The sequence below is a fragment of the Lepidochelys kempii genome, chromosome 10 (assembly GCF_965140285.1).
Source record: "Lepidochelys kempii isolate rLepKem1 chromosome 10, rLepKem1.hap1, whole genome shotgun sequence".
Classification (NCBI taxonomy): domain Eukaryota; kingdom Metazoa; phylum Chordata; order Testudines; family Cheloniidae; genus Lepidochelys; species Lepidochelys kempii.
In genome coordinates this window covers 9,873,922-9,896,132 of record NC_136389.1, presented here as the reverse complement: position 1 = coordinate 9,896,132, position 22,211 = coordinate 9,873,922, and the positions used below count along the sequence as shown (strand labels likewise).

At 40.5% G+C, this 22,211-nt stretch overlaps 1 protein-coding gene and 1 long non-coding RNA gene across 3 annotated transcripts in view; one reads left to right on the top strand and one right to left on the bottom strand.

The window, feature by feature from the left end:
* WIPI2 (WD repeat domain, phosphoinositide interacting 2) overlaps nucleotides 1-22,211 on the top strand; it is a 40,065-nt gene that overhangs the window by 6,010 nt on the left and 11,844 nt on the right. Inside the window, exons 2-7 of one of the 2 annotated variants that reach the window (XM_073361930.2) lie at nucleotides 6,754-6,836; nucleotides 12,983-13,152; nucleotides 14,016-14,112; nucleotides 14,827-14,924; nucleotides 16,869-16,961; nucleotides 17,785-17,855. In XM_073361930.2, coding sequence (XP_073218031.1) covers nucleotides 6,754-6,836; nucleotides 12,983-13,152; nucleotides 14,016-14,112; nucleotides 14,827-14,924; nucleotides 16,869-16,961; nucleotides 17,785-17,855 — 612 coding nt within the window. The remainder of the gene's footprint in view (nucleotides 1-6,753; nucleotides 6,837-12,982; nucleotides 13,153-14,015; nucleotides 14,113-14,826; nucleotides 14,925-16,868; nucleotides 16,962-17,784; nucleotides 17,856-22,211) is intronic. The other variant, XM_073361931.2, reaches the window with a different exon arrangement.
* On the bottom strand, nucleotides 2,777-20,338 carry LOC140918158 (uncharacterized). The gene is made up of 3 exons (XR_012161095.1): nucleotides 19,948-20,338; nucleotides 8,233-8,332; nucleotides 2,777-3,027 (listed from the first exon to the last, which is right to left on the bottom strand). It is a non-coding gene; the product is annotated as an uncharacterized LOC140918158 (long non-coding RNA).

The following is a 22,211-nucleotide window of genomic DNA, read 5'->3' as shown; positions in this document are numbered from 1 at the left end:
GAATGTACATTCTGGTCTTCTATGGTTTTGCTGCAGGATCTATCAAATGTCTTGGAGCCTGTGTATCATAAGTTCTTATCTTAATTGAAGGGTGATGGACTTGACTATTTATCAGATATCTCTGTAAAATGTCTATTGGTCACTGAAGCTAAACTGTGGCACCTTAGAGACTAACCAATTTATTTGAGCATGAGCTTTCGTGAGCTACAGCTCACTTCATCATCTGATGAAGTGAGCTGTAGCTCACGAAAGCTCATGCTCAAATAAATTGGTTAGTCTCTAAGGTGCCACAAGTACTCCTTTTCTTTTTGCGAATACAGACTAACACGGCTGTTCCTCTGAAACCTGAAGCTAAACTGTTTTTTAAAAACAGTGTGACTAAAAATCTCTCAATTGACAGACTTTCATTTCTTGACCTCTGGATGTCATTTCTCTAGTTCTTCTTTCATCATAAGCCTTGTCTATATTAAGGAATTCTCTTCCAGAAATTCAAACTGGTTTTAAAACTGATTGGGGCACTAGTGTAGATGAGGCTGTAGTAGTAGGAAAGCGGTTTTAACTAAACAAGTTATTAAAATATAGTCCTGGCTGCTGGAACCTTTTCTATGCTGCAACTGGTCAGACTTTTGGGGAAAATTTACCTTGAGGTAATGTCTTCTGAGCTAGACAGGACCTGAATATCTAATGTAAAAAAACAAGGAACAGAACATATATTTATAAAAAGAGCCAAAAGAAAACTTTTTAAGGCCTTCCTTATTTGTAGTGTAGAAGCAAGAGAGGACATGTGTCAATTGCTCAGCCCTTTGCAGATCACCTTTAAAATATATACACCCAGAAATAGTTAAAAGTAATTATCACTGAGGATGGAGATACCTGTTGTGAATGACAATCTTGAAATTAATGAGAAAATGAGGAAGGAAAGAATGTTGCATCACAAAATGTACTCTGTTCCTTTGACAAACGTAATTGTAATCTTTTATGATCATGCATAGTATACTAGTAAATGATCTGCATTTTGTAAAAGTAATGAACTCTTTGATAATACTATAAAATTGTCTTTGAGAAGGGAGGAGAAATTGCTGTATGTGTGCAAATTACGGAGTGGACTAGTTAGTGTACAGTATGTACATAATTATTAACGTGCAAAATTAAAAAAATAGAATATATGTGAAATTCTAATGGAAGGCACTTATACCAAGTTAGGATATATGAAAAACACCTATAACATGTACCATAATGTGTAAGAATTTTAACTTGTATTAAAATCAATAACTGCCTGGAAAAAAACCACTCAATTTCATACTAACTTGTGAATATTGGCAATAATAAAGGAACATAATGCCTAAACCATAAACTAAATTTCTGCTGTACTGTAGCCTCTTTTTGGCAGCTGCTGCTCCTCATGTGAGCACCAGCTTAATGGATTATTGATCCCATACCCTTCCGCATAGTTAAATTATTTTATTCAGAACTGGGGGGAATCCTACTCTTTGCTTGGTGAAATGATTAGTCTTAACCGTGGGATGGGATCATTTAGACAGTGATTTCTGGTGACTGAGGGCTTGTCTACATGGGGAATTTATACCAGTATGAGGCAGGGTGTGAATTTAAACCAGTAGAGTTATATCACTGAAATTCCCCATGCAGACATTCTTATTCCAATACAAGAGAGCCTTATTCTTGTTTTTGTCACTTTGGAAGTGGTTTAAGCTAAGATGAAAGTCACTCTTATTCCTGAATAAGAGAGTATGCCTACACTGCAAAAAACAGAAATCCCCCTGTGGCAGCGAGTCTCAAAGCTGAGGTCAGCTGAATTGGGCTTACTTTTACCACAACAGTGCAGAAGTTCAGGCTCAGGCTGGAGACCAGGTTCGGAGATCCTTCTTCCCTTACCAGGATTTAGAGCTCAGTCTCTAACCCAAGCCCGGATATCTACACTGTGTTTAGCCCTGTAGCTTGAGCCTCAGTTAGTTGACCTAGGCTCTGAGACTCACTGCCTTGAGTGGTCTTTTGCTGTGTAGATATACCCAGAGCATCCACAAAGGGAGTTATACCAGACTTACTCATGAAACTTTCCCATGTAGACAAGCCCTTGGTGACTTTTCCTGCGAACTGTGGACCCAGAAAGATACAATAAGTCATCTGCTCCAGGCCCCCACCTGGTGATGGGAGGACAGCTCTGTGGTTTCCTTCTTCTGGCTCTGACTTTTTGTTTTTGTTTGTTTGTTCTAATGATTTTACCACTCAGTATGTTCTCTACCCACAAATTTCAGTTGAGCTCCCTTAACCGTGGTGTCCCTGAAATGTGTCAGTTTGGGAAGGTGGGTCATTGTGGTTTTTTGTCTACTTCTTTACAGGGTGGATTTGATTTTAAATCACTAGTCAGGAAGACTCCATTTAATCATGGATTTCTACATAAGTGCATTCTTGTTGGTTGTTATAACCTTAATACATATTCTTCACAACTCAGAGATGTAGGTTTCATTTTTAAAAAGTACACATTATACATTTTTAAAGTGATTTATTTTGAAAACTTTTCAGATTAGTTTTACAGCTATATCAGAAAATAATGATTGTTTGGTTATTTCATTTACCAAAGGTAATTGAAGCAGATATTTATGAAGTCATTGGGAGGTGAACTATCTCCAGTTCAACAAGTTAATCATTAATATTTGGAGGATTTTCTTGCCATGCTGCATTAGGAGGGGAACATCACCAGACAGACATTTAAATTGTTTTATTTAACTAAAACAACAATGTTATGTATTCTGGATTTTTTTCTTCAACAGCAAACATATAATATTTTAACAAAACAAGCATATGAATTTTTGAATTTAGTTAAATATTCAAGTTTTTAAAATCAGGTTTGTTTTTGTTAAAATTGTTTAACTAAAATAGTTAAATGAAATATTTAAAAAAGAAAAATTAAATTGACTATTTCAGCCAGGTCAACATGAGAAACTTAAAATATTGGCTTCTGTAGCTAACTCAGTCGTCTTCATCTTCATTTTCCTGTTTGTTCATAATCTGGAAAAAAAAAAAACAAGCTTTCCTGCTTTTTCAGGTCCCAAACAATTTCTCAATTTGGAATGAATTAGTCCAAAAGAAGAAAATATTCTTTCGACACCGGCAGAAGAAGCTACTGCTGTTAAAAGTGAGATTATCACTTCAACAGTCTCTGAATCCAAGTGCTTAAGTGACTTCCCCCAGTTTGCTGGTGTGACTTTCTTTAAAACATCATTCGCAAACATATATTTCTTGAATGCTTCGTATTCCCAAAGTGGGTCTCTTTTATGGCCTGCTGCCATTATAGGTTTTCCCTTCTAGTGAGAGAATGGTCTGGTAGATCTCAAATCAGTGACGGCTACATGAATAGGGGGCTGGAGCACATGACTTATGAGGAGAGGCTGAGGGAACTGGGATTGTTTAGTCTGCAGAAGAAAAGAGTGAGGCGGGATTTGATAGCAGCCTTCAACTACCTCAAGGAGGGTTCCAAAGAGGATGGAGCTCGGCTATTCTCAGGGGTGGCAGATGACGGAACAAGGAGCAATGGTCTCAAGTTGCAGTGGGGGAGGTCTAGGTTGGATATTAGGAAACACTATTTCACTAAGGGTGGTGAAGCACTGGAATGGGTTACCTAGGGAGGTGGTGGAATCTCCTTCCTTAGAGGTTTTCAAGGTTAGTCTTTACAAAGCCCTGGCTGGGATGATTTAGTTGGAGATTGGTCCTGCTTTGAGCAGGGGGTTGAACTAGATGACCTCCTGAGGTCCCTTCCAACCCTGATATTCTATGATTCCATGATACACTGAGAGAGAGACCTCAAGACTTCTGGAATATGCTGCTCAAACAGTTTTACTTTTGTTTCTGCTGCCTGTCCCTCCCTTCTCACGTTATCTCCAGACAACTTCTCCTTGTCCAGATCTATTCCACCCCCAACAATCTTCTGTTCATTGAACTTTTTGAAACTTTTGCACTTTTAGAGAGAGGTAAGGGATTGACTTTGTGTACGCAAATTTGCAGAGGGACAATAGGGTTGAGGTCTGTTATTTCTCACCTGTATATTATTTATTTTAAAACATTTTTGCTGTAAACAAGCATGTTATCTCTGGAGACACATCCACAGTCTATGAACTACAAAACTAAGCATCTCTGGTATCTTTTAAACTGAGCTCTGAGTCCCATTGGGTAGATAGAAAGATTAACCTAAATCTATACAAAAGCCCCTGGAACCTCATAACATTGGGTCCCTAATCCATGAACTATTGAAACTTATTTACAAAACTTTTCTTAAACATTACATGAATATATTGACTCATACTATAGAATTAGAATTTATAATCCCTCTTCCATGATGAGATATCTTTGAGCTATAATATATCTTAATTAAAACTATCTTTAGATAGGTTTTTTTCCTGCAAAAGCATTTTATCTGATTTTTTAATTATTTTTTTTAAACCATTGATTTTTATCCACCCTGCTTCCGTAGCATTTAAAGCCTTTTTTAATGGAGAAGGAACTACAGGTGATCCAAATGATGACAAAAGTAAAACGACCCTTTCTGGTGTGTGTGGACCTGTCAATGCAATGGTGATACAGCCATCTGCTATAGTGCCCATTTAAGATGTATAAATATAAAACAGAAGGTTACTGAGGTATTGCATACTAAATATGAGATACTTCTCTGTAAACCTATTACTAGGAAGCAACAAACTGCCCATGAGGGAATCATACTGGATCCTTGTAGCTTGTATTGCAATAGAGTAATCAACTCTGCATTGTGACTCGATTTATTTGAAGCCAGTTACATGTTTGTGTGCTTTCATGAAGTGAGATTTGTAATGCCATTCCAAATCAAATGATTGTATCTCGTCTCTCTAGTTTAAGGGAAATCCTTGGTGTCTGACACAGCTGAGGAATTGAACTCATTGCATTCCTAATTTACAATCTTAGATACTTTCATGGAATCCAGATAAACATTCACTGGACTCATTCTTATAAAGGTTAAAGAAATCCCATAAACTTATCGGATGCAATCTGCTCTTTGTCCAATATATTTTCAATGTTGTCAAAAGTAAATTTAGTGTGGTTGTAGGTGTTTTCGTAGAACAATGGCAACAAAAAGAAATTAAACTTTTTACGCCCTCCTCATACCTGCATTAAATGAAATACCTTTAAGAATGTTACTGATTCTGGAGAGATTTACTACTGCTTCCTCTCCCAGACATCTTAAATACAAAACCGTTAAAGGTGTTGGTAGTGACAGTTTTTTGGCAATAGTTGTTGCAGTTTTTTTGTTGAGTTAAAATCCTTTAAAGTAGGAAAGCATGTTTTCTTAACTGAAATTACATCACTTACACACAGGTTTAAATTTCTCGGAAGATGGATGTAAATCTGTTTAATAGTTTGAAAGCTCAGAGGAGTTAAAAATGTCACCTTTTGAAACTTCAGGGCTGGTGTCTAACTTTTTTTTGGAACCCTTGTAACTTAAATACAGCTCACTTTTGAAGTCAGGAAAGGAAAGTATAACAAGAGTAAGTTGCGTTTAAAATAATATTAATGAGAAAGTTAATTGTTAATGTTTTACAATTATAGTGTACTATGTTCATTTAAATTTCAAGGGCCTGCAGGCTTAGAGTGATGGTGACACAGGTATTCTTCACCTTGGCTAATAGGCTTTAGTCTTTGGGCTTATAGTTGAGTGACTTTTTCAAGCCCTGACGATAAATCTGTTGAAAGAGTTTGTATGACTTGTGGGTCAGAGTTCAGGTTGCTGGAATGTACATACTGAATTTCCACATGTTCACATTGTTAACGAACTGTATGAACTATAAAGGAGGTAGGATATTTATGTAAAATTATTTTCAAAGGTGATTAAGTCATGTGAAAAGGGAGACAAATTATGTATGTTTTTTGCTGTTTTATGATGAAAGAGGAACTTTTAAAGGTTTTTTTGCTGGGGGTTCTTTATATTAATAATTCAAGTCCTGTTCTTGAAGACTCTGGAAAATTAACAAAATGGCATTATGAGCTAAGAGTGCAAACTGAGCAGAGGGAGGGGGAAGGTCTTAAGTTAAATTGTTTAAAACTTTTTGTTCTGCTCTTAACATCTGTTTAACATCAGTGGCTAGCATTTTGGAGAAAGAAACCCAATGTTTAAAGATACAGAATGGTACCCGTGTTGAAATGAGGAGAGCTAACAACTCTAAGTCCAAAGAGTCCTCTAGCAAAACCAGAATTGACATTCCATAACTTCTCAGGTGGGAAAACTGGCAGAAACTTTGTAGGAAAAAATCTTGTACAGCATCAAGAAGCAAAAAAATGAGCACAAGTTTTATTTTTAAAAAAAAAAATCCATTGCGGCCCACCTTTAATGGTGATGTTGTAATTTATGTATTTTTCCATTGGGTTACATTGCTTAAGCAACCTTAACTCTAAATTAAAGCTTTTTGTTTCGGGTACAGAATGGGGTGAAAAAATCACTAGTGTGATTGCTTCAGGTTTCAGACTTAAATTAGGCTGTGTTGTGCCCTGTTAAAAATGTGAAACATAATTTCCCATTTGGGACAAATGTTGAAACCATCTGGTTTTCTCTCTGTTGAGAAACTGAGTATTCAGTGTCAATTTTTCTGTCAAGCTTCTCAACTACCATTCCTTTTGAGCTGATCACAAAATGAGTTTTGAAATTTGCTGCTTATAGTCTGACAGTCTATTCAGTTTCTGTTCCTAATGGACTAATCTGATGTTTCTTTGCAGGTCCCTAGCTGTTGGCAGTAAGTCAGGTTACAAATTCTTCTCCCTTTCTTCTGTGGACAAACTGGAACAGATCTATGAATGTAGTAAGTGTCCTTTTCTAACTTTTTTGGGGGGAGGGTAGGGAGGGGGACTTTTTTAGACTGATTGGCAGACTAAGCCAGGTCTCACTGTTTTCTCTAAAGGTTGACTGAAAGTCATGTGGTTGGGGCTTTAATTTTATCGTGAAACATACATGAAAGAAACAGTTGGACTACTAAGAGGTTTTCATTATTTTTTATATATATATATATATATATTGAGAGAGAGAGAGAGGCGGCATACTGTGAACTCTGGTAAGTCACCAAAGGAAGTGGTGTTTTCTGGCCACCATAATTGGTTACTGCATAATGTGATGTGACTTATGTGGAAAAGATCTCATGGGGTCCACAGTTAGCATAGCCTTTACTCTAATTTATTTTAAAAAAAAACAAACTAATTATGGCATTGTTTTGCATCCTAGTGTCTTTGTTACAGGGACAAGTTGTAAAAAGAGAATACCTCAGTGTCTTGCTGCTCAATAGCTTCTGCTTTCCTCACCAAAACCAATGAAATGTCTGCAGCCTTCCAGTCCCCTTCTCTTCACCCCCATCCTATTCCAACTGACTGAAGCTGAATTGAATACTTTAAAAAAGGGTACATTTCTAAGCTTGACCCATTTGAGGTGCCACTCATGCTAGACTACAGACATATTTTCATAATATGAAAATTCTTGCTCTGTAGACAGTGACGTCAGCTGTTAACTCTGAACTCTATTGCTAATTTAGATGTTAACATACCATTAAAACAAAAAGTTGATATTTATTCATTTTTATTCATGTTCTACCTAGAGACATCAGTGGAGATGGGTTCCCCACTGTGGTAGGCTCTGTACAAATACATAATAAGATAGTCACTTTCCCAAAAAGCTCACAATCTGAATACACAAGAGAGACCAAGGATGCAGGAAACCAAGGCACAGAGATACACCTCAGGTCAGACAGCAGATCCCTGGCAGAACTCCCACAGAACCAAGATCCATAGGTTCCAGGACTGGAGCACCCTTTGTGGGGGGGAAAAGTGGGTGCTCAGCACTCACTGGTAGCCCCCTGGATCAGCTCCTTCCCAGCCCTCCTGCCTACTGATGGGCCCCAATCAGCTCATCTGCTGTTCACCTGCCACGATCAGCTGTTCAGTGGTGTGCGGGGGGCGGGGAGAGGTGGAGTGTGGGCAGAAAGTGGCGGGGTGGAGTGAGTGCAGGGCCTGGGGTGCAGCGCGGGTCCAGCACCCCTGGGGAAATTACAGTTGGCACCAGTGCAACCAAATCTCCTGACTCCTAGCACAGTGCCCTATCCCGTGGACCACAGTGCTTCCCAGCACATTTTGGGATTGTTTTAGACCATCTACATTAGTTGATGCTCTGTTCACATTTTGAAAGCTTTCTTTATGAGTATAAAGACCTACCTTGCACTTCATGCTTTAGCAGCTTTTTTAAAAGAAAGTGATCGCTTGGTGAGCTGTTGAGCTAGCCTGACTTGACCTCCACCCATGGAGCATGCAGTTCCTGCAATAGAGAAGTAAAGAATAAATCAAGATATTTCCATTGTGTATGTATAATTACTTGCTAAATAACTGGAGGGAAAATAGTTAATGACTTGGCAACAGATTTAACAAAATGTTAATTTTACTTCTACATAGTGACACCCTATGCACAAGGTAGCTTAACCCTGCAGAAATGCATTTTGGGGTTTCTCTGGTGTAGAAGTTGGGCAGAGTTGGTGTTGACTTTGGTCCTAAATGGTTGTGTACATGCTGTGCTATTCATATCCTCTATTGGTACCTCTTGTATTTTTCTACTGTAGAATTAAACTCTGCAAATTCTTAAGTAGATCACTAAGGCTATTTCTACACTAGAGACCTTTCAGTAGCATAGCTGTGCTGTCTCCCGAGTAGCCACTCTGTGCTGACTGGAGAGAGCTCTCCCATCGGCATAATTAAACCACCCCCAATGAGCAGCGGTAGCTATGTTGGCGGGAGATCATCTCCTGCCAACATAGCGCTGCCCACACCAGTGCTTCTGTTGGTATAATTTGTGACAGTCGGGGGTGTGGTTTTTGTTTTTTCCCACACTCCTGACCAACAAAAGAGATATTGTAAACATAGCCTAAATGAAGTACACTACTCAAGAGGTGTGGTTAGAGGAGGGGAACTGGGAATTTTTCCTAGCTCTTAACGTATTTTTGACAGTTTGAGAGCACACAGAGTGGGGTAATGTGTGAACTGGTCCCCTTAATGGTGGTTGCATCTGCTGTCTGTCAAAGTTCCAGTAATTTCCTTCTTGACCACGATCACTTACACTCTTTCCATTGAGCCCCACATCAGTTCTGCAGAATGCCACTTCCACATGTACCCTAGCCCCTGACAACACTTCTGCTGGTGTTCTAGAAGTTCTTCAACCCCAGTCCCAGGCCTGGGGGAGTGGCAGGTCCAGTGGGAACCTCTCAGACCCCCTCGTTCCAGGTCTTGGGTTGCCAGGGGAGGGTGGCAGGAAGGAGGAGCTGATTCATTTTTCATGAGAGGGGAGGAGGGAACAGTCACCCTGAGCAGCTAGGTTCTTTGTTCCTCCTCTCTTCCCTTTTGTAAAAATGGTATATTTGCTATGAAGCACTCTGGAACAACATGGCAGTACATCTGAAGAGTGTAACTTGTACTGTCAGTTACTACTTGCACCAAACTGATCACATTAAGCATTTTAATGTATTTTAAATTCAAGATGCATCATTACCTCTCTAGATTTAATCATTTTTGGAATTGTGATAAATTGACATATTAAAAATAAATGATTGGTCTGACTTTTTTCTTTTCAAAAGTTGCCCATGGCATCAAGCAGGTTGAGATCCACTGCTTTGAACCATGATTGTGAAAACTTACTAGCCCAGGCACAAAAACTAAGTGCTCATTCTTCCCATGTTGAAAAAGTAATCACTCGTTCCCCTCTGTTTTTTAAAAAAAACAGAAAAACAAAAAAAACCCATACACCACTACTTGGCTTGGAAAAGAGGGTGAATAGAATTTTGCAAGGCTTCTTTAAACTATTTTGATGTTTCTCTCATACTTTGGATGCAAGCTTGTTTCTGTGTAAACATGTCTGAACCATTACAAGGCAATTAACAAGTTGAATACCACTCCTGATGCACTAGTTAATCTGAAATTTTGATTGAAACTGAAGGATCCTTCATCTATTAAGGTTTCATTTAATAATGAAAAGAACTCGGTATAAACTCTTCCTACAGCAACTTTGGTATTGAGACTGTTTCTTGTAGTAGGTTTCAGAGTAATAGTGTGGCTGATGTTATTAGGCCCTGTGATGGTGTCCCCTGAATAGATATGTGGGCACAGTTGGCAACGGGCTTTGTTGCAAGGATAGGTTCCTGGGTTAGTGGTTCTGTTGTGTGGTATGTGGTTGCTGGTGAGTATTTGCTTCAGGTTGGGGGGCTGTCTGTAGGCAAGGACTGGCCTGTCTCCCAAGGTTTGTGAGAGTGTTGGATCATCCTTCAGGATAGGTTGTAGGTCCTTAATAATGCATTGGAGGGGTTTTAGTTGGGGGCTGAAGGTGACGGCTAGTGGTGTTCTGTTATTTTCTTTGTTAGGCCTGTCCTGTAGTAGGTGACTTCTGGGAACTCTTCTGGCTCTATCAATCGTTTTCTTCATTTCCGCAGGTGGATATTGTAGTTGTAAGAATGCTTGATAGAGATCTTGTAGGTGTTTGTCTCTGTCTGAGGGGTTGGAGCAAATGCGGTTGTATCGCAGAGCTTGGCTGTAGACGATGGATCGTGTGGTGTGGTCAGGGTGAAAGCTGGAGGCATGTAGGTAGGAATAGCGGTCAGTAGGTTTCCGGTATAGGGTGGTGGTTATGTGACCATCGTTTATTGGCACTGTAGTGTCCAGGAAGTGGATCTCTTGTGTGGACTGGACCAGGCTGAGGTTGATGGTGGGATGGAAATTGTTGAAATCATGGTGGAATTCCTCAAGGGCTTCTTTTCCATGGGTCCAGATGATGATGTCATCAATATAGCACAAGTAGAGTAGGGGCATTAGGGGACGAGAGCTAAGGAAGTGTTGTTCTAAGTCAGCCATAAAAATGTTGGCATACTGTGGGACCATGCAGGTACCCATAGCAGTGCCGCTGATCTGAAGGTATACATTGACCCCAAATGTAAAATAGTTATGGGTAAGGACAGTCACAAAGTTCAGCCACCAGGTTAGCCGTGACATTATCGGGGATAGTGTTCTTGACAGCTTGTAGTCCATCTTTGTGTGGAATGTTGGTGTAGAGGGCTTCTACATCCATAGTGGCCAGGATGGTGTTATCAGGAAGATCACCGATGGATTGTAGTTTCCTCAGGAAGTTAGTGGTGTCTCGAAGGTAGCTGGGAATGCTGGTAGTGTAGGGCCTGAGGAGGGAGTCTACATAGCCAGACAATCCTGCTGTCAGGGTGCCAATGCCTGAGATGATGGGGCACCCAGGATTTCCAGGTTTATGGATCTTGGGTAGTAGAATATCCCAGGTCAGGGTTCCAGGGGTGTGTCTGTGCAGATTTGATCTTGTGCTTTTTTCAGGGAGTTTCTTGAGCAAATGCTGTAGTTTCTTTTGGTAACTCTCAGTGGGATCAGAGGGTAATGGCTTGTAGAAAGTGGTGTCGGAGAGCTGCCGAACAGCCTCTTGTTTGCTTTGTGTGTATAAAAAGATCTTCTACGCTTTCCACAGTATGCATCCGATGAAGTGAGCTGTAGCTCACGAAAGCTTATGCTCAAATAAATTGGTTAGTCTCTAAGGTGCCACAAGTACTCCTTTTCTTTTCTTTTCTTCTTGTAGTAGGGAGTGCATGCACATCTTACTCAGGGACCTCTTTAAATATTTCAGGTAAAAACTGAAATATATTTGCAAAATGAATTAGCTAAAAACTCACTCATACTGAACAAGTGTGTAGGGTATTGGATGTGTTCATATGCTAGACAGATTGGACAGATAAATATAGTCTTTCAGGCAACTTCTGGCTTGGCTGGTGAGAAGAGTATCAATTGCTTGACTGTACCAAGAGATGCCTCTGAAGCCCTCAGAAATAGTTCTTTCAGGCAGTTTTCCTGTTTGGCAAGCATCAGCATTGCACTAATCCAAATATTGATTTTGAAATGGTAGATTTACAGTAATGGATCAAGGCAGGAAGGCTCAAGGAACTTGTCTTGACTGAGTCTATAATGGAACATCAGGCTTTTAGTAGATATTTATTTACAGCTCTAGAACAGCTGTAGGCATCTGATAAGCACTCTCCTGTTCAGATACTTAACAGATTCATTTCTTCTTTCCACTTTAATATTAAATACATATATACAGCCAGCTGTCCTAGAAAATGCCACTATTGATCCAGCAGGGAGAAAGAGTCGCTGCTTTCTGGCTCAGTGAATTATCCAGATGCTCAGTCCCCATGTCAGTTTTTACAGCTATTTGAGATCATGCCTGGTCAGTTTTCAGATGTGAGACCTCAGAAAAATGAAAGTGCCATGGGAAGAATCATAGAATATCAGGGTTGGAAGGGACCTCAGGAGGTCATCTAGTCCAACCCCCTGCTCAAAGCAGGACCAATCCCCAATTTTTGCCTCAGATCCCTAAATGGCCCCCTCAAGGATTGAACTCACAACCCTGGGTTTAGCAGGCCAGTGTTCAAACCACTGAGCTAGAGCCGGTGGCCCTTACAGTTTCAGAACAACCAATTTACCAACTACCTTGAGTACAGTAATTTTTCTGTCTGCATAAATTCCAGGTTACTTGGCATCATAAAGCTTTTCACACACACAGGGGTACTGCATTTATCTAGGCAGTCACCTTTTCATTTCACTATACGTTACACAATGTATGATCCTTCCCTTTTATGAGATTTTGATGCAGCCATTCAGTATCCTGTTAATAATATTTACACACAACAAGTAAACGTATTTTTAAAATACCCTCATTTTACAAACATGTAAAATATTATGGCATGTGAAGAAGGGGCTTTGTAAATCAGAATTCAGTGTATCTGGTTCTGTTCGCACATTAAGTTTACATTCTCTTCTCACTTCTTGTGGATTGACTTCAGTCTTTTTGTGGTCTGTAGGGTACTTTTTCCTCTAATATGGAATTTCTTACTTCCCTTTCCCTTTTGTAACTCCTTAGCCGACACAGAAGATGTGTGCATCGTGGAGAGGCTGTTCTCCAGTAGCTTGGTGGCCATAGTTAGCCTTAAAGCCCCACGCAAGCTGAAAGTTTGCCACTTTAAGAAGGGGACAGAGATTTGCAACTACAGCTATTCCAATACAATCCTGGCTGTCAAACTAAATAGACAGGTAAGTAATAATGTTTGGGTGTAGAAATGTCTCTTGACAGGCTGGGGATTTGGCCCCTGCCCAGTACTATTTCCCTCTGGTGCCAAAAAATAGTTGGAAACTGCTAATTTTAACTTTCCTGCTTCTAGCCCTGGAAGGGTATAGGCAATTAACATCATAATTTGTGTGAAATTCTGTTGAGTATGAATGTTGTCGTGAAACATCCCCAGGGCATCGTTCTCAATAATTGATTAAAGAACTACATCAGAGTTCCTTAAACTTAATGCTTTCTATATGGGAACTACTTTGGAAGTTGCATCTTTGTAGGGTTGAGGGCTGTATTAGACAATATACCTTAAATCTCAGGGTGTGCAAGTAACCCAGTTGTTGGGTATTGCTGAGCATGAGTGTATATCTACACTACAGAGACTCTACTGACAGCTCATGGTGTAGATGCATACTACACCAGCAGAAGGGGTTTTTATGTCTGTGTAGAAACAACCAACTCCTCAAACTGAGTTAGATGTGTCAGAAGGAAGCCATCTTCTGTCAACATAGCTGCATCTGTGCTAGGGGTTATGTTTCTATAGTTAAGTCAGTTAGGGGTGTGGAGTTCTTACACCACTGGTTGATGTAGCTATGCCCCTATAAATGTTCAGTATAGAGCAGTCTTCTGAAACAATCTACACCCTCTTTAGCTTAATGTTACTACTTCCCATCAACTCAGAAATGACTAGCATTGCACTGGGCAAGGACTTTCTGCCTTTGTGTTTGAAAATTGCCTAATATGTGTTGGACACAGGTTGTGGTAATCTGTAAGAAATTGTACAAATTCCTTTTAATATATTTAATTTTGTCTTTATTTTCCTGTCCCCTTTCTCTAGAGGCTGATAGTATGCCTAGAAGAGTCTCTATACATACATAACATACGAGACATGAAGGTGCTGCATACAATCAGGGAGACGCCCCCCAACCCTGCTGGTGAATATCTGGGGCTCATTTAATTTAAGAAACACATGAAATGTATAGTCTTTCATTGTGTGCGACTGTTTCTTATAGGAAATTGTGTAGAGCGCTCATTAATAAAATCTTTATTCCCACTTGACAGTGGGAGTTAGCTGCTAGACCCTGAAGTATATTCAGATTCAAAGGGTGCTGAAATTGCCCTGTGACACTAAGTGGATATTTTGAGAATTTCTTTGCATTCATACCATCACAAATAAAATAATCTCTGCCATCCTATGTGAAACTACTTATTTTTTTTTTAGTACCTTATTTTCCCAGTCAGGTGAAAAATTTCATAGGGATGATATTCAGATTTGATCATAATTGAACACTGAAGAAACCATAATGAGCAAGATGTCACCAGAATTCGCATGGCAACACTGCAAAATGCATCTGTAGGGATAATATTTTAGGTATCACGAACTGTGAACCCAGGAAATTCTTGACTCTTTATCACAGTTTCTATACCTTCCATATGACTATTTCTGTCTTAAAATGATCACTTTTTTTAAACTGGTGGCTGTTGGCCTTAAGATTGTCCAGCCCCCATCCCATTTAAGACCCTTCTGAGGACACTGGCTTTGAGTTAAGTTCTGATATTTTGTAGCTTGATCTGAATATAGAACTAAATCTCTGATGGGTAAGTTTTGGCCTTTGCCTCTTTAATCCTTTTTTGCTCATCCTTCATAGGCTTGTGCGCCTTGTCAATAAACAATGATAACTGCTATCTGGCCTATCCAGGAAGTGCGACCATCGGAGAGGTGCAAGTCTTTGACACCATCAATCTGGTAAGAGTCCTTGTCAGTGCTGCTGGCACCGTTAAAGATGTGCTTTTTTGAGACTTAGCTTAATAGGCTCAAAGAGGAGTTAACGGAAACTCAAATTACTTGAGATCATTATTGTGGAACGAGGTCTCTACTGTAGTTTGTCTGTTACTGAAGCTGGGCATAAGAAAGCGGAACACGGTAAAGGGGTAATACTACATTTGATTAGTGCAGGGGTGGGCAAACTTCGGCCTGCGGGCTGGATCTGGTACCTCAGGGCTTTGGATCCAGCCCTTGGGATTGCCACCCCCGTGGCGCCGCAGGCCCTGCGCCGCTCTGGGAAGCGCCCAGCACCATGTCCCTGCGGCCCCAGGGGACAGGGACAGAGCTCCGTGCACTGCCCCCGCCTCCACCCCCCGCAGCTCCCATAGGCCGGGAACAGGGAACCATGGCCAATGGGAGCTTCAGGGGAGGTATCCACAGGTGATAGCAGCATGTGGAGCTCTCTGCACTGCTGCCTCCCTCCCTTAGTGCCCCCACCCCGGGGCTGCAGGGATGCAGTGCTGGCCGCTTCCTAGAGCTACGCGGGGGCCAGGGCAGGCAGGGAGCCTGCCCTGGCCCCAGTGCACACCGCTGCCACCCCGGAGCCACTTCAGGTAAGCAGCGCCGGGCTGGATGCTGAACCCCTTCTACACCCTGCACCCCAACCCCCTGCTCTGAGCCCCCTTGTACCTCCTGCACCCCAACTCCCTGCTTGCACCCCAGCCCGCTGCCGCACCTCCCCTGCCCTGAGTCCCCTCCCGCACTCTGCATCCCTCCTGTGCATCCCCTCCTGCACCCTGAGCCCCTTCCTGCACACTGCACTCCCTTCCCCACTCCCTCCTGCACCCCAACCCCTTGCCTGAGCCCTACATTCATGGCCCTGCAAGCAATTTCCCCACCCAGATGTGGCCCTCGGGCCAAAAAGTTTGCCCACCTCTGGATTAGTGGTTAGGGTTGAGCATTATAGATTGAAAGCCCTAGGAAAAACTCAGTTAATGCATGTGATTAACACAAAACAAATTAACTAGGTAGTCACGATTAATCACACTGTTAAGCAAAAATAGAATACCAATTTAAATTTATTTATAAATGTTTTTGGATGTTTTTCTACATTTTCAAATATATTGACTTCAATTACAACACACAATATCAAGTGTGCAGTGCTCATTTTATGTTATTTTTATTAAATATTTGCACTGTAAAAAAAGCAAGAGTATTTTTTTCTATTCACCTCCTAAAAGTCCACTCAGTCCTACTTTTGTTCAGCCAGTCGCTAAGACAAACAAGTTTTTCATTTATGGGAAATAATGCTGCCTACTTCTTACTTTATAATCTCATCTGAAAGTGAGAACAGGTGTTTAAATGGCATTGTTGTAGCTGGCATTGCAAGGTATTACATGCCAGATGTGCTAATTATTCATATGCCTCTTCCTGCTTCAATTTGTAGGCTCTAAAGTTTTACACTGTTTTGTTTTTAAGTACAGTTAGGTTTAAAAAAAAACCCTGCATTTGTAAGTTGCACTTTCACCATACAGATTGCACAACAGTACTTGTATGAGGTAAATTGAAAAATGCTATTTCTTTCTTTTACAATGCAAATATTTGTAATCAAAATATAAAGTGAGCACTGTACACTTTAACAGTGCGATTTAAAACGGATTCATCATGACTATTTTATTAATCTCATGATTGACATTTTTAATATGACAGTTTTTTCCTCATGATCTTTTGTGCTGTCAGTCGTTTCTATGAATGGTGGTGATGTTTTCGTGAAGCTGTACATTCTAGTACATTACCAGGTTTAAAACAGATAATGTACATCTGTTTGGGTTCTCTTAAAAATCCAGCCTTGCATTTTTTGTTTTGATTTTACTTTTTTTATCTGCACGATACTAAGTTCTATATTTTATTGGCTTATTCTTGCAGAGAGCTGCTAACATGATCCCAGCTCATGATAGTCCCTTGGCTGCATTGGCCTTTGATGCAAATGGCACTAAACTTGCCACGGCATCAGAAAAGGTAGGTTTTGATTTGGTTGTGACTATATGGATCAGAGTGAAGCTTACTTTGTAGTGTTTCCAAGTATCCTAAATGTTTCACAAGTACTAAAAGAGGTTGGCTGGTATAATTAAAACTCTCTGAATTAGGAGCTACTGGTATTAGTGGTAACAAGGCTTTTAAATGACTACAGACAATCAGATGTAATGTAATTAGGACATCAGTGATAAAGTATATTTATTGGAAGTTAGCGATCTTGCATATTATTAGGAAGGTAGAATCATAAAACAGAAACAAGACAGTAAAAGTCAAAGTGGAATAGAGTGAAATGATAGCCTGTATCTGGCACAGACTGACCACTTCTGTCTGAATTACACAAATCAGCACAGGCTTGTCTCATTCTGTATTAGATTGGAATATTACACTCTCTCTCAGAACTGAACTGAAGTGCATACCATTGCCTTTACTTTTATCACATGGTACCATGCCTAAGAGGTAGTGCTAATTGCATTTCCTTTCCACAAGGAAAAGAAATACTGTTCTAAGTATACTTAGAAAGGGAAAAGGCTTCTCCTTGACACAGAACTCCTTCTCTTTAACTTCGTAGGTCAGCTATTAAGCCCATCCTCTTTCTGCTTTTCCCACCCTCTAAAAATAAACCCAAAGGCTAAATGTAACTGGCTTATGTTGGGTGACTCTTATCTGGTGTGCAGCAATTGTGACAAGAATTGCACAGTATGAACTGGTTGTGATGGTACTCTGATCTTTGTGCACACTGACTAGAGTGAGAACCACAAAGCGGGTATTTAAATTGAGGAATGAGGCTTGGTTTTTTTCTTCATAGGGGACAGTGATCCGAGTATTTTCCATTCCAGAGGGACAGAAACTCTTTGAATTCCGAAGGGGAGTGAAGAGGTGAAGTTCAAAAAAGCTCATTCTCTGAAGCTTGTTCCTTGCGGTAGATTTCCAGTGTATTCTGTCGTTGACCTTTTTGTATAGCCATGAGTCATAGTAACTGAAGTAAAGTTTATACTTTGCTACAATTGATCCTGAATCCCTTAAAGTTACAGACCAGGTTTGTGAGAAAGCAAAAGAGCATATGGCCCTCTGCAGCTCTTTTTGACTTGACCAACAGCCTGCCCACTTTGCAGACCTCTGATATGTTTCCACCATAAAGACGCTCCAGCACGCTGACGGACTGTATCAATGCACATCAAGCCATGCTGGCTATAGCGCTACTGCTTGTGGTGGGGTAATGATGCGGGTGTTAGGAAAGATACATCTTTCCTGCTCAAGACTTGTGAGATTTGTTTCTGATATCTGAACTACTGAGGGGCTTTAGAGATTTAACACTGATGTTTGTGTCCAAAACTGGGTTCATTCATTGGACTGCTGAACCATATTATTTAGAAAACTATATCCGTATTAGACACTGACCGTTTTTGCTGATTATGGGCTAGTATGTCAAGAAATGCTTGAGTTAGCCTAAAAATTGTAGTTGTAAGGAGGAAGAATGCTGTCCTGATTTTTAGGATGATTTCTAACCAACCCCTTTCCCTGGTTCTCCACTGTCTGCCTCAATCAGAATAGGGCATACAAGAAGTTCAAATTGGGCTAGGTGTTCTCCTGTTGAATGAAGGAAATGGGGAACAAAAAATGCTTGCTCTTACAGTTTCTCATGATCTATCCAGCCCTCCAAAAGCCTTGCAACAAGAAAAGGAAGTGAAGGCCTGACTTCTAAAGGAGAAAAGCTTATTTTAAAAGCTTGAGGCAATAGAGAACATATGCAACAGACTTGCAATATATAGAGAGCAAGGGAGCAAAACAAATCTTGAAGTACGCTTTTGGAAAAAATGGCATATATACTGTTCTATTTACTTCATTATAAAGCATCCAAAACTGTTTTGCCATTTAGAGAAAATGTATTGGCTTTTCACCTAACTTTTCTGCAATGTACACGTGCAATACATAGCTGATGAAGAGCTGCTTTAAGTTTTTCCTTTTAAAATCTAGTTTTTAAAAAGTTAAACCTCTGTGGATGCTTAATACAATGCACCTGGTGACCTCCTTTCAGTGTGGTGGTGCATTACTGCCTTTAGGAAAAACAGTACTCTTTCACCTCACAATAATTTGTTACTAGAGCTGCTTATGCAACTACTCCCTATTATGAAGAGACGTTGCTGAGTGTTAATACTATCATATAGGAAAGTGAGCTAAATCTTAGGGTGTGGAGAGTAACCATACTAAACTTTAAGTATACCTCACTTCTACTACATATGTCTGGTTGCGGTCATCTGAACATTCTTTCAGAGGAGGGGTAAATTGACCACTTGGGAGTCTATTTTACTTTGAAGAATGAGGGTGGTTTTTATGCAATGTACCTTTTATGATTTTTAGAATATTTTAAGGATCGAGATGAACTTTTCAGATCTACTTGCTAGCTGTTCTGGGGTTAACAGAAGTGAACAATAAAAGTCTTACTGGAATCTGGCTTTAATTGAAAAGGAGATGACTAAGGGGTGGAGTATGATAGAGATCTGTAAAATCATGACTGGGTGTGGAGAAAGTAAATAAGGAAGTGTTATTTACTCCTCATAACACACAAACTAGGGAAATTGATTAAATGAATTTCCAAATGAAATTATTAGGCGGCAGGTTTAAAACAGAAATATATCTTCATACAACACAGTCAACCTGTGGAACTTTGCCAAAGGATGTTGTGATGGCCAAGACTATAACAGGGTTCAAAAAACTAGATAAATTCATGGAGGATTGGTCCATCCATGGCTATTAGCCAGGATGAGCAGGGATGGTGTCCCTAGCCTCCATTTGCCAGAAACTGGGATTGGGAGACAGGGAATGGATCACTTATGAAAGTCTAATTTTGAGATCTGTACATGTTTTCATAAATGGCAGAATCTTAATTTTATAGCTTTGATTGGTAATGGCACTTGTGATGCAATGACACTTTTACATTGTACTTAAATTTCACTCAATTTCCAGTTACCGTTAATTATGAACAGGTGATAGTCTGCTTTGTGCAGCTTCATCAGGAGATCAGAAGCAGGCAGTGTTAAGGAGCAATCCCTTTCCTCGGACTTCTCCACCTACATAACAAATGTACATTATAATAATATATTCCTATATCATTAGCTCAAAGCTATTCAAGCAGTTTTTTGTTTGCCAATGTCATCAGAAGCTTCTAACTAAAGAGAGCTTATCAGTTATGTGTATATATTGTCTGTCTTTTACAGCAATGACAAGCAAGGTCTTGTACTTAACCTTTGGCTATACTGGCATTCATTGAAGGTTCTAATATACTTCCAAAACTTTCAGAATACATTTTAATTATTCTTACCTCTCAACGTTAGAAGTACACTACTTTTTTGTGAAACTGAGTGTAAACATCGTTCGCTACAGATGTGTCAGAGGGTTCTTTAGATTCTAATAGTATTAATGAGCATTTTTTCATTTTTCGTAAGTGTTTTTTCTTTCTTGTCTTTCTAAACTGAGACCATTCATAGGGACTAGATAACAGTTGAATTCTGTGTAACAGTGGTGACAGATAAAAACCCAGTTAAAATAACACCACTCTTTCAATCACCCAGGTTCAATCTTGGTGACCTCTTCAATTCTTCTTCCCTTCCCTTTCACACGCTCCGCTTTTCAGACCACCATTTCCAAAATTTGTCCCTTTGTCAGTATTAAGATACTTGTCCATGCTCTGGTAACTTTCCTTGTTGACTATTGTGATCTTCTCCTCTAGCCTTCACCTTCCTATACTCTGCTCTTTCCCTGTCTCTGTATATTCAAATGGGAAGATTGTTTTGTTTCTTTCTGATCTTACCATCTCTCTCCAACCCCAGATCTCTGAACAGACATCCCCATTCCACATTTAAGTCGAAGCATCTCTGCAAAGCACTAACTAATCCACTTCTGCCTACATCTCTTTACTCATCTGTTCCAAAAGCCCCTTCCTACAGACTATTCAAGCTTGTCTCCTGAATTCTGCATCATTATGTGTAACGCTGCCTACAGTGACTCGAGAGTGAGAGTACCAATCTCAGGGCAGACTGCTAGGAAGCATGGCACAAACCCCAAATTAGTTGAGAATTCTATATAGAAATTTCACCAACCAATTATCAAGTGTGAACTCTTCAGGCACTAAAACAGCTTTAATGTGGAGTCATATCTAGTCTCCTTCAGTACTACAACCTATCTTATCATCCAGGTGAATGTACCTTTGTGATAGATGGTCCCTTACACCAAGAATCACTTCAATATTCAGGTTACTCCTAGTCCCAAAGGACCACTCACTTACCTCAGGTCAGTTGCACTTTAGATCTCACACCAAAGACAACACTTGTAGCCAATCCTATAATAAACTATATGAAGATTTATTAAATAGGAAAAAGAGACCAGAGTTATTTTACAAGGTTAAAGCAGGTAAAAATATACACACAAATAGTTTCAAAAGGTAATAGAAGCTTCTATAATCAGCAAGCTCTGTATGTCCTTTAGGGCTAACCCAAGCTAAGCAGCTGAAGATCTCTTGCCTATGCCAAGAAAAACCTTGCCTCCCAGAGTCCAAGCTGCATACCTAGTTCCTTTTATTTGGGGGCTTCTCTCCCTCTCCTGCTATATGCAAACTCAGTTTCATGGGAGGAATCCACTTGCATGACTCATCTTCTACTCGTGGGAGAATTCTGTGCCACTGCAATTGCACAGAATTTGTGTTCCCCACAGATCCTTTTGCTTCCCCGTGAGAGAGTCATTTTTTGGCAGGGAAGTCACATGAGCAGTCATGCGACTTGCCCCAGCAATGTGTTTCAGATGCCCAGGGCAGCTGGCAGAGAGATAAATCACTGTCCCCAGTCCCCCAGCATCTGAACCACCACTGAGACCCCCACACCCAGACCCCCTCCTAAGCTCTATCCCCCCCACACACACACCCAGGCCTCCTCGCTGCTGAGCCCCAACCACATTCACCTTGACCCCCCCCCCCCCGCGGAGTCTCATTACCATTGCACGCAGAACCCCCCAACAAGCCCCTGTGCATCCAGATTGCCCGCCCCCCATTGAGCTGCCCACACCCAGATTTCCCCACACAGAACTCTCTCGACCCACACCTGGATCACCCCACATTAAGCCCCTCCACACTTGGATCCTGGCTTGCTGAGCCTGCCTGGCCACATGGAGGGGCAGGGCCTTGAGGCGCTTTTGGGGCAGGCCAGGTCTTTATGCTGTGTCAGGGTTGGGTGCAGTCTCACT